The sequence below is a fragment of the Phoxinus phoxinus genome, assembly GCF_949152265.1.
Source record: "Phoxinus phoxinus genome assembly, chromosome: 19".
Lineage (NCBI taxonomy): Eukaryota > Metazoa > Chordata > Actinopteri > Cypriniformes > Leuciscidae > Phoxinus > Phoxinus phoxinus.
The window spans coordinates 1,771,869-1,784,452 of NC_136894.1; the positions used below are offsets into that span (position 1 = coordinate 1,771,869).

A 12,584-nucleotide genomic window follows, 5' to 3' on the forward strand; every position below is an offset into this window, starting at 1 on the left:
ATAGTAAATAACTAGTAAGTTTTGCATTATTCAAATGGTCTAACAAAACAAGCAATGGTGTATTTAAAAAGGGAGAATTGATGACCACTCCAGAAAGTTATCATTTTAAATAGTATGAAATATATTCTTTTAATTCCAAAAAAATGTTAGTTTGAAAAAAAAAATCCTCTAAAATAGTGTTTCTTAAACACTAATAATCTAATAAAAATAGTATAATTCTCACAAAATAATATAACACTAACATACACACACTTTATATATATATATATATATATATATATAATATATATATATATACACACACACACACACACACACACATACACTTATATATACAAATATGTATGCATGTATATATATATACACATACAATAAACATTTACATCCTTGATCTTTCAAGTTTTATAAACTGTTAAAGTTGTATAAGCCAAGAACATGGACAACACATATTGCATGTTCTCTACACATGTTTAATAAATGTGTTCACCACATATTTACAAACGAGTCGTTGACACCAGAATTGAAAGTGATCAGAATAAAGTCATTGGCAGCACTAATCTGTGAATCTTCCACAGTGGCCACAATCTTCACCGCATGTGACGACTATATAGTTTGCTTTTCATGTGAAATCCACCATTTGTAATTTGGTCTGGGAGATTCCAGTGACCGTCTCATGATCTCTAACCCACTCTTTACACCTAGTGGCAGTTCTTCAGTAGATGGTCCAGTCCGGTCTTGCTGATGGTCCCGTACGCCTGAGAGTAACTGCCCAGTTTAGCACGAGGATCGCCGGCTGCAGAAACGTTGGAATTACTCTGGAAAACCTTCTTGCTGAACCTCGGAGGAAGCTTGGCATCACGTGAATGCGAGTTAGACCGCTGGTTCTGCACAGTGAGATATTAACACATCATTAAGCATTCTATGAGACATTGCATGTAAGGGGAAGTATTTTAGGAATACACACACACACTAGACGTAGTGTGTCAAAACAGAGGGATCGTCAATATGGCACTGCTTTCTATGCTTGAAATCAGGGTTTGAAATGTACTTTTTCACTCAGCGGCCAATCGACCCTTCACAGGGAGCTTGATTGACAGGTGATCTGACCAATCATACTTCGCCATCCGCCATTTTGTCCGACAAAGCAGTCAGGAGAGTTAGTAGATTAACATGGGAGGATTTGGACTTGAGAAGCGGAGTGTACTGACGCCTTTCCGCGGTTAAAACAACATTCCTTCTGATGTTCATTCATGTTTATTTGATGCTATAATGAAGAAGAAAGAGATGATCGGTTCACGAGCGGCTTTAACTGAGGCGACACAGCAATCTGACACACATTAAAGAGACACAAAACGCTATTTATTGTTTAAATTTCTTTTTAAAAATGACCAAATTTGAAAGGTGAGACTATGTTTAATACGTTTAATATCAAAAGTAACCGAAAAGTAACCTGGTCTGTGTCTGTCAGTGTGTTGTCAGTGTCTCTCTGCTCCGCGATGTGTTTTCACTGTGAGAACATGGTGTGTGTGTGAGAGCGGCGTAGCTTGTCGGACATAGCGACAGTAACTAAGGGGGGCGGGTCTTTGCGAACGGTCAATTGGCTACAAAATTTTAAAGTTACTTCTATTAGCCAAAAAAAAGAAAAGAAATGAACCAGATTAACTACATAACAGCTTATATATATATATATATATATATATATATATATATATATATATATATATATATATATATACACTGTACATACATACATATATTATAAAATTTGGATTTCATACATTCATTTCTTCGACAAAACAAAATCTCCTCCCTATTTTAGTATTTTAGTTGAACAGATCAATACAGCACAAAGAACATTAAAAAAAAATAGAATTTTGAAAAATAATCTTTTCTGTTAACCAAATACTTTTTAATCTTTGCTTTAATCGCTTCAATGCAAATGAACAAGCGCGCCGTTATGCGTTGCGTAGTGACGTGTGTGTTCAAGTACGCCAGATATGCGCAGATTTGGTTTACACGAACTTCCCCAGCAAAGTGAGTAAGTTAATAAGTAAGTAACTCGCCGAATTGGCTAGTGATTTGACAGCGTTACCCGCCACAGTTGTTTTTTACCCGCATTTGCCGCATGTTAATTTCAGATCCTGCTTGTAACATATTCAGACTCAACCAATGACTTGTGTTGGCATGTTCAAAGTTCCCAGGTCAGAGTAAACAAGAGTGTTTTTATGCAAACTGGAAACATTTATGGTGAAATAGACCGATTTTCTCTACTCACCAAGCGAGCAGAGGTGACGCATAACCCGGGGGAACCCAAGGGTTCATCCTTGCGAAGCAGGGGATTATTTTGAGGCTGTGCGAGAGTGAGAGAGAAAGAGTGTGTGCGTCCCACAGGGGCCGAACGACCTCGGTGCTCCACATCCTGATGGAGAGAATGAACAAATAAAACATTTAAATGATGTTACCACCGTATAACCATTTACTAAACAGTGCCCCAGTTTGCTATTTTAGTTTTAGAGTCTCCTATAATACCTTTACATGCTTCCAAGGTCAAAAACACATTCATTTTCTCATAATAATCATCGCAGCATCAGCTCTTTTCTCACAGTGTCTAAAACGGTTAATTCGAAGATTCAGTCTCTCTAAACCCCGCCTCTCTGAGAGCTGCTCTGCTCTGACTGGTCAAACGGCTCAGTCTGCTCTGATTGGTCAGAAAGCAAAGGCTCATTATCATATCTGAATCTCAGCTCTTGATCACAGTGATTCGAACAGTGACGATGCCGTGGGTTTTACCGTATCGATCTCATCAAAGTGGATGAACAACACGAAACAAACTCTTCCAGTCTCAGATACACTACAGTGTTTGAGGGCGGGGCTAAGAGACGCTGTTCACGATTAGCCAATCAAGACCATTATGCAAATTGATTACATTGTTACGTAGATATGTTACAGAAGTGAGACTGGAATTACTGACGACTCTATTCAGGCAGTTCAGAATTGCTGCTTTCTTTTAGGAGACAAACTTTGCAGACATTTTACATGCACAAACAGCTCTATTACACACTACATAAAAAAGGGCATATCCTAAAAAGCATAATAGGGTTCATTTTAAGTGCTAAACAGCTCTTATCTAAAGTGAATATGAGGAGAGGCAGTGGGACGCACCGCAGACCCATCCGCTCCATCTGTGTGCGGGACAACACCAGCCTCCGGATTCCTTCTCCCAAACCGCTGAGGAGGAGACGGGTAGTGGGGCGGCTTCACTGAACCATCTGGAAAATAAATGCAGAATGCCTTTTATGACTATCCAATGAGTAATATACTACCTTTCCAAAGCTTTGGGAGATTTTTGAAAGAATACCTCCTGCTCAAACATAAAAAAACAGTATGTTATTACAATACAAAATAACTGTTTTCTATGTGAATGTATAGTAAAATGTAATTTATTCCTGTGATCAAAGCTGAATTTTCAGTGTCACATGATCCTTCAGAAATCAGTATAATATGATGATTTGATGCACAAGAAACATTTATGATTATGGTAACACTTTCCAATAAGGTTCATTTGTTAACATTTAATAATGTATTATCTAGCATGAACTAACCATGACCACTTGTTACTGTATTTGTTAATCTTTGCTAATGTTAGTTAATAAAAAATCCAGCTGTTCATTGTTTGTTCACAGTGCATTAACCAATGTTAAGAAGATTTTTAATAAAGTATTAGTAAATGTTAAAATTAACAGTAACCAAGATTTAAGCTGTATAAGTGCAGTTCATTAATAGTACATGCTGCTAACTAATGTGGTTAACTAATGTTAACTAATGAACCTTATTGTGAAGTGATTATTATCATTGTCAAAAATAGTTTTTGGAGGAAACCGTGAAATTTTTCTAGGATTCTTTGTACAATTCAAAAGAACAACATTTATTTGAAATAGAAATATATTGTACGATTATAAATGTCTTTACTGTCATTTTTTTATGACAGTAAATTCTGTCTATAATATTTATTTACGGTGTATATTCGATAACATCATGAAAGCAGGACCTTCATTGACCGAAGCTATATGTGTATTGCACATAATGGTGTGTATAGGGCCGCATTTACATTACATGGTTCAAGTGACCCAATTCAGATTTTTTTCTCCCATGATCGGAAATCCCCCACTAACACATAAGCAGGAAAACATATATTCTCAGATCGGTTTCTCAGGCCTCGTTCATATGTGGAAATAAATCTGATATTAATCGGACACATGCATTTGCGTCTGCCATGTAAGCGGACAGATCGGATATTCCCGTCAACGTCATAACATTTTTAAAAAGGTGACAAATAATGTCAACAACCGCGATCACATGACTCAGGCTGCAACAAGGGCCTTATGAGACCAATGTTTTGCTGACCATTAAAGATGGTGCGGAAAGCAAAAGCTTGCATTATCATTTAATCTGTGTCGTCGCCTAAGCTTTACCAGGTCAGTCCGTTTTCCTTGGGTTGTTTCGCCAAGAGTATAGTGTAAATGCAGATATCAGAGTCACTTTTAAAAGAAGATGTAAGCTGGTCGTCCAATGTAGTCAACAAATCGAAACCCGCCTAAGCGTATTCAATGAAAAGCAGAACTCACTTGGGATGTGTGTGATGGGGTTATAGGAGGGTTTGCCTGGAATGGGGCTCAGTGTCGGGCCGGTGCCGTCGTGTGTTTGCTCAGGCCGACTGAGAGGTTTTGCAACAGCTGCTCCAGTTCCATTATGGCTCTTCTTATCACTGGGAGATTTCCTTTCACGATCTCTATCTACACAACCCTTGCCATCTCCATCTCTTTTGTCCAATCCACTGTCCTCATCCACTTCTGCAGTCTTCTCCTCTAATTTCGGCCTGAAATGAGGTTGTTTTTGCATATGCCGACTGGCTCTTTTCTCCAGGATCATCTTTTACAGGAGAAAAAAAGTCATTTTTAAGCATTTGCTATTATATTATGGAGTCAGGTTTAGTGTGGGGTACCGCAAGGCTCAGTACTAGGAACATTGCTTTTCTACCCGTATGTTTTTTTATGTTTAATCATTTTTAAAGGCTGAATTTATTTGATCAAAAACACCGTAAAATCAGTAATACAAGTTACAATAGCAGTTTTCTATGTGAATATATAGTAAAGTGTAATTTATTCCTGTGGTCAAAGCTGAATTTTCAGCATCATTACTCCAGTCTTCAGTGTCACATGATCCTTCAGAAATCAGTATAATAATATGATGATCTGCTGCTCAAGAAACATGCATGTAACATTACAAATGTCACTTGTTTCACAACTGTCACTGTGACACAGCGTTTATTACCATAACAAAGACATCACATGACTGTGTACACTCACAACATTCTGAATGCTCATGAGGACAAAGGTCAAAATAAATCTGTGAAAACTGAGTGAAGTTTCCACTCACCTCATAGAGCTTGTTTCTGTACTGAGTAACCGAGAGTTGGACGTCATCGTCCACCGGCAGAATGACATCATAGACCAAACGAGGCTCTCTGGCTGGGTTGTGAAACCTTGCATGGAATATGGAAAGAAGATTAATATTTTTACTGTTTTATTATTTTCTCGTTAATACTCATTTAATAATCATAAAACTCAAATCATTAGTCAATATCACTTACGGCCAAAATGAAATACTAATTATACTTCTGTAATGAGATACACTCAATAAATGTCAATAAATAAATAAGTTTGTATTTTAAGTTGAGTTGTTTTTTCATATGCTGTATATGTGCCATGACATGCACCTCAAAAAATGAAGGGGTTTACGTGAACTGCTTTTTATTGATGTTAACCACCACTATTAGAATTAAGAATAACATTAAATAATTAAAATAAAATAAACAAAATCGCCAAAAATAATGCCTCAATACTGTAGCTACTGTAGTCAGTAATTTGGTTAAAATCAACAAATTATAATTTCTGGATAACATGAATTAACATCCATTCAACAATAGCAATCATATTTTGATTTCATTCATATTATTAAGTATTAAGAAAGTAAACTGTTAATTTTGATTTCATGTTGACATACAGTAGTGGTCAAAAGTGATGTTCGAGGGGATATTTGGTTTTAATGACGCTACAAGTTTCATTAAACCATCAAAATATGAGGCCATTTTTTTATATATTTTTAAATATGAGGGAAAAACAAACATTAAACTTGGTTAAGGTATTCATCCGACACAATTATTTGGCAAATTACATCTACAGTTTTTTTTCTTATATGTAAAATGAATAGAAAAACAAAAAAAGAACAGTTATTAATAATTAATTTGTCCTCTCTTTTTTTTTTACATGTGTTCATAATTTCTTTGACACAGCCTGGACAGAAATTACATCACACAATTTGGCATTTTTCATTGCGTTATTATCATCACAAATAAAACAATTGACTCCCAGCACAACTACGAAATATGCTTTAACACATTTTTAATAACATTTATAAAGGGTGAGGATGTCAACATCATTTTGGCCACTGCAGAACATTATTATTTACATTAGGGATGCACCAATAGGACAATTTTGGCCGATACCGATAAATCTTTATATTTGAAAGCCGATAACCGATATATTGGCCGATAAATCTAAATCCAATTTTTTTTATAATTTTGATTGACTGATTACAAAAACAAAAGCCATGTCCCAAACACACAATTATAATGTTCTCAGTTAACAGATTTTGCGCTGCACATGTTGAACTGTATTTTCCTTTTTGAAGTGATTCCAAAATGTATTTAAAGCATTTCAAAACCATCATGGTGAACAGTGGAAATAATACTTTTTTTATCGGCTTTAATATATCTGCCAAAATTTCTTATCAGGACGATAACGATAACAGTAAAAATGAACATATATCGGCCGATACCAATGTTGGTATATCGTGCATCCCTGAATTACAAACATTAAATAAGATAAAAAAAATATTTTAAATAATTAAAAAGCGAAACGTACTTGGACACATAAGGGTGCTGAAGAGCTTCCTCTGCACTGAGTCTCTTGTCTGGATTGAAAACCAGCAGACGCTGCACTAAATCAAGGGCGTCAGGTGGAACTGATGCTGGCAGGATCTCATCTAATGGCACCTGTGGTCTAAACACACATCCACATCGAACATGATTATGTTATTATGTATAAAGAGTCATCATTCAAGTTCAGCTAAACATCCATTCATAGAGTGAATAATGCAGGCAAACCGTTCACCATTAACATACTTAACGTACCTAAGCAGCATTCTCTGAATCACAGAAGGCCCATACTCTGATCCGATGGCCAACACATCTGCAAAACAAAATCACACATATGCATATTAGTGAAGATTTGTGTTATTTACAGAACTCTGAACACACTTGTGGCAAGTTATTTTGGTTGTTGTCTGTAAGAAGCCTCATGTGAGACACGAACTCACCCTCGGTTGAAGGATGTGGAATAACGCTCAGGATCTTTTCGATTTGATTAATGGTAGACGTCCCAGGGAAGAGCGGCTTGCCCAGGAGCATCTCTCCCAGAATGCAACCTATGCTCCACATGTCCACACCTTTTGTGTACCTGCAGGAAATAAAGCACTCATTATCATAATATTTAATTTATTATGATTAACACATTATAAGAAGTTATGTTATGCTCTTTTACAAAGTCTTGCTGTAGTTTTCAGGCTCTACTAGAATACTTGAATGTTGATTATTCTCCTCATATTCTCCATTGTTGCGGCTCCTCTCTTCCCAGTCTGTCAGTAACGCTCCGTTTACTTCCTGTCTCTATGAAGCCCCTCCTTCTGAAAAGCACACTGTGCTCTGATTGGTCGGCTGGAGCAGTGTGTTGTGATTGGTCGAGCGCTTCGAGTGTGTTTGGGAAATGTCCCGCCCCTTTCCATAACCGCCAGTTTAACACACTACTAACTAACTCAACCAGGCCCCGCCCCTTTATTCTGCGCATGAATTATTATAATGAGGAATATTGTGACGTGTTCGTTCCCGGAAGAAACTCAAGACTACAATGGAGGCGTTTCAGGAGTTCAGAAACACTGACACTGATGTAGAGAAGAGCTGGAGCTTCTTCATGATCACACAGCAACATTACACACTAAAGAGAGTTGGGGAAATGCATTATAATTCCTCTTTTAAAGGCCACGCACCGAATAGATCCCAGGAGTATTTCGGGGGCTCTGTACCATCGTGTCGCCACATACTCAGTCAAGGCAGGATTCACAGCATCCTCTTGGATCTGGTACAGGGATCTTGCCAAGCCAAAGTCGCACAGCTTCACGAAGCAATCTGAGTCTAGTAAGATGTTGGATGGCTTTAAGAAAAAAAAATACAGAAATTACTTAAATCAGAATTTCAACTAATTTTCTAAGCATGAAGCAATATTAAAAGTTGAGTACAATGACACACCTTTTGGTCCCTGTGAATGACGTTGCCTGAATGAAGATATTTGGTAGCTTTAAGAAGCTGGTACATTACATAACGCTTATGAATGTCTTTTAATAGACTTCCTTTCTTTATTACTGCATGTAGGTCTGTGTCTGAAAAGAAAAAATTAATTGCTGTGAACAAAATCCCCTACTGCCACCATCAATGTAATAATTACTAACTCTTAAAAGATTAGTTCACTTTTAAAAAAACTTTTGCTGATGATTTACTCACCCCGATGTCATCCAAGATGTCCATGTCTTTCTTTCTTCAGTGGAAAAGAAATGAAGGTTTTTGATGAACACATTTCTCCATATAATGGACGTCAATGGGCCCCAAACGGTTCAAGGTCCAGATGACAGTGTCAGCGCCGCTTCAACGGGCTTTAAACGACACCAGACGATGAATACGGGTCTTATCTAGCGAAACCATCGTCATTTCAAAATAAATAATAAAGTTTGAGTTTTATAAGCACAAACGCTCGCCTTGCTCTGTTCTGTGATGCGCGTTCGTGACGTCACGTAATACACAGTTACGTTGTAAAGGTCTCGCTTCTGTGAAAAGTAAAAAATGTCTATCCTGACGAAAATGTTCTTTTAGGCTTTTTAATATTCCAACACCAGGATACACACACGAGATGGGCATTTTAAACGATAAACTGACATAAAAGACATTTGAATATGTGTGTATGGTCCTCCTTCTGCACATCTGTAAACACTGACTCGTCAAGCGTGACCTTTTCAGCGTAACTGCGTATTAATGACGTCACGAACGCGCATCACAGAACAGAGCAAGGCGAGCGCTTGTGCTTATAAAACTTAAACTTTATTATTTATTTGTGAAATGACGATGGTTTCGCTAGATAAGACCCGTATTCATCGTCTGGTGTCGTTTAAAGCCCGTTGCCCGGCGCTGACACTGTCATCTGGACCTTGACCCGTTTGGGGCCCATTGACGTCCATTATATGGAGAAATGTGTTCATCAAAAACCTTCATTTCTTTTCCACTGAAGAAAGAAAAACATGGATATCTTGGATGACATCGGGGCGAGTAAATCATCAGCAAAAGTTTTTTTAAAAGTGAACTTATCATTTAAGGCAAGAACAACTTGGAAATATGAATATTGCCATAAATATAGCCTAATTTTTAATCTCTAAAGGGAACACAGTGTGAAGTGCAAAGATGCTCTCCTACCCATGAATTCAAACACGAGGTAAATATCTTTGTCATTTTGGGCTCTGATGACATTTAGTAATTTAATTATGTTAGGATGATCCCCAAACTCCTGCAAAAGAGAAAAGAAGAGGGAAATGTGATAACATACCTTAACTATACAAAGTGTTTTTAACCGTTTTATTCAGCCAGGACTAATTAAATGGATCAAAAGAGCCAGTTAAGTTAACATTTATGTTACAAAATATTTATATTTTAAATAAATGCTGTTCTTTTGAACTTCCTATTCACCAATGGAAAAAAAAGTACCACAGTTTCCACAAAAATCTGAAGCAGCACAACTTTTCAACATTGATAATAATCATAAATGTTTCTTGATCATCAAATCATCATATTATACAGATTTCTGAAGGATCATGTGACACTGAAGACTGGAGTAATGATGCTGAACATTCAGATTTGATCACAGGAATAAATTACATTTTACTATATATTCACATAGAAAACTGATGATTTACATTGGAATAATATTTCACTATTTTACTGTATTTGTGATCAAATAAATGCAGCTTTGGTGAGCAGAACAGACTTATTTTAAAAAACCATTTTTTTTTAAACAGTAGCTTAAATATGTGTATTAAAATGGAAATATTCTTACCTGGAGGAGCATAATTTCTCTGAATGTTCTCTATGGGAAAATGGCAGAAAGTTGAAATGTAATTTTTTTTAAACAATTAATAACTAACTTACTGTACCTTCACCTATTCACACATAGAACCATTCTATAAAAGTACGGTATAATATAGTAAATGCTATGTGTTTTTACTTGTCTCTAACCTGAGCATCTGTTCGATTCCTAAAGGCATCAAAGATTTTCTTCACAGCGACGATCTCTCCTGTTTTTCTGTCCACCGCCTTCCAAACAATGCCATACGCCTGTGAGAAACAGATTTACAACACTGTAATAAACAGCTGATTGAAGGAAAACAGAAGGGTTGGCATAAAACTCTCATTTAAGTCATTTATGCAAGCTGCAGTTTCAGTTTATCGACTGGAGTGACAGATGAGAGATCACGCATTATACATTACATACATTGTTATTAATCTTTAGGGCGCACACTCATTTTTAAAAGGATAGTTCACCCCAAAAAATTTAATTCTGTCATTATTACTCCCCCTCATGTCGTTCCAAACCTGTAAGGACTTTTGTTCATCTTCGGAACACAAATTAAGATCTTTTTGATGAAATCTGAGAGCTTTCCGTCTCTCCATTGACAGCTACGCAACTACCACTTTTACGCTTTAAAAAGTTCATAAAGTGATCGTAAAACTAATTCATATTAATCGAGAGGTTTAATCAAAATTTTCTGAAGAGACCCGATCGCTTTAACAGACTGAATTTAGGCTTTTATTCACATATAAAGCTCAAACGTGCTGCGTAACACGAGAATTCATTGATTCTCGCACATCAAGTGAACATTGAGCTTTCGTTTAACACAACTGATATGTGAGTGAGTTCATGAATGTTTATATGTGAATAAAAGGCTAATTATAATCTGTTTATCATATACAGGTGAAACTCGAAAAAAATGTATATGGTGCAAAAGTTTATTTATTTCAGTAATTCAACTTAAAAGATGAAACTAATATATTATATAGACTCATTACATGCAAAGTGAGATATTTCAAGCCTTTATTTGTTATAATTTTGATGATTATGGCTTACAGCTTATGAAAACCTTTTCACAATATTCTAATTTTGAATTTGGGGTTTTCATAAGCTGTAAGCCATAATCATTAAAATTATAACAAATAAAGGCTTGAAATATCTCACTTTGCATGTAATGAGTCTATATAATATATTAGTTTCACCTTTTAAGTTGAATTACTGAAATAAATGAACTTTTTATCAATACTGTGCAAAACAACACATTATAAAAACAATAACCCATGATATTTAGATTAGTGCGGATGAGGCTGATGGTCCAATTCTTCCACAATTAAAACACAGCAGCAAATATCCAACATAACCCTAGCTGTCTACTTATTATATAACTCAGTTTTTATCTTGGCACTTTTTAAAAACACAGAAGAATAGACAACTTACCCCTTTTCCAAGTCTTCTCTTGATGTCATACTTCAAGCTAATGTGTTGTTCCACCTCAGTGATGTTCATCCCGTCTTTTACCTGTTTTACCACTTAATATGTTTTGATCATGGCAGGAATAAAATCCTGGCTGTTTGAGGAATGCAGGATTGCCCCAATATATATTTAATAAAACGAAAACTTCACTCGATTCCCTAGGAGTTCACTTTTCCTTAGTGATATGCCGAATACAAAACATCTAAATACGCCTTAATCCTAATCACTGTTGACAATCCAAACATTTGAACGGAGTTACATAAATTCTAAACCCGACCTGTTGGAAAATAACAGCAAGTGTTTATGTCGTTTGGACTTCACCATTAATATCTGCGGTCGCTTATAGAGAATCGATAGCCTGCTAAAAAGATTAGCATCACTTGCGTTTGTAATTGTTTGTCACCATAGAGACGCAACTATGCAAAGGACGCAATCTCTTAAAGGAGCCGCACGTTTTCTGAAGGTGGGATAACGAAATTATTAGCGAAATATCGGAGGAAACGGTGCAGTGTCTATTTGTCAATAGTGATGTACGAAACATCTAACACATAAGTCAAGCAAATTTCTGTTTTTTTTCTTTCAGGATTCGCGCCTTGACCAAATTAAACCTGCGCCATCTTTAATTTTTAACGGGAATGAAAACGAGGCTGTGAGGGAAAATCCCGAGCTTCCCACTTTATATTTACGACATTGTGGTGGCGTTCAACTCGTAAATACGATCTTTACAAGATGACTTGAACGCACCAATATCTCTTCATTCAGTGGGTTATTTAATGTGTTTTTGGATTCTTCGGTTCACGAAAAAATATCTTTCCAAGAAATTTCAGT

The 12,584-nt window shown here is 36.3% G+C and overlaps 1 protein-coding gene across 2 annotated transcripts; it reads right to left on the reverse strand.

The window, feature by feature from the left end:
- Positions 1-451: 451 nt before the first annotated feature.
- Positions 452-12,407, reverse strand: mapk15 (mitogen-activated protein kinase 15). Of its 2 annotated transcripts, XM_079590232.1 has the most exons (15): positions 11,896-12,027; positions 11,721-11,859; positions 10,451-10,549; positions 10,272-10,301; positions 9,635-9,725; positions 8,423-8,553; positions 8,164-8,327; positions 7,438-7,577; positions 7,253-7,310; positions 6,984-7,121; positions 5,437-5,542; positions 4,626-4,929; positions 3,163-3,269; positions 2,276-2,419; positions 452-884 (listed from the first exon to the last, which is right to left on the reverse strand). In XM_079590232.1, exons 2-15 carry the CDS (start codon positions 11,787-11,789, stop codon positions 699-701), a joined length of 1,767 nt encoding a protein of 588 aa, XP_079446358.1. In that variant the 5' UTR covers positions 11,790-11,859; positions 11,896-12,027; the 3' UTR covers positions 452-698. The 2 variants fall into 2 exon arrangements, with proteins under 2 accessions (XP_079446358.1, XP_079446357.1); XM_079590231.1 differs by having other exon boundaries at positions 11,721-12,407.
- Between the last annotated feature and the right edge of the window lie 177 nt (positions 12,408-12,584).

Excerpts from the sequence above, each read along its gene's own strand:
- mapk15 (XM_079590231.1), bottom strand. The coding sequence starts at position 11,789 with ATGAACATCACTGAGGTGGAACAACACATTAGCTTGAAGTATGACATC. Across the intron at positions 8,328-8,422 it reads TCATTCACAGGGACCAAAAG|CCATCCAACATCTTACTAGA; the intron begins GTGTGTCATTGT and ends TTTTTCTTAAAG. Across the intron at positions 4,930-5,436 it reads ACAGAAACAAGCTCTATGAG|ATGATCCTGGAGAAAAGAGC; the intron begins GTGAGTGGAAAC and ends CTCCTGTAAAAG.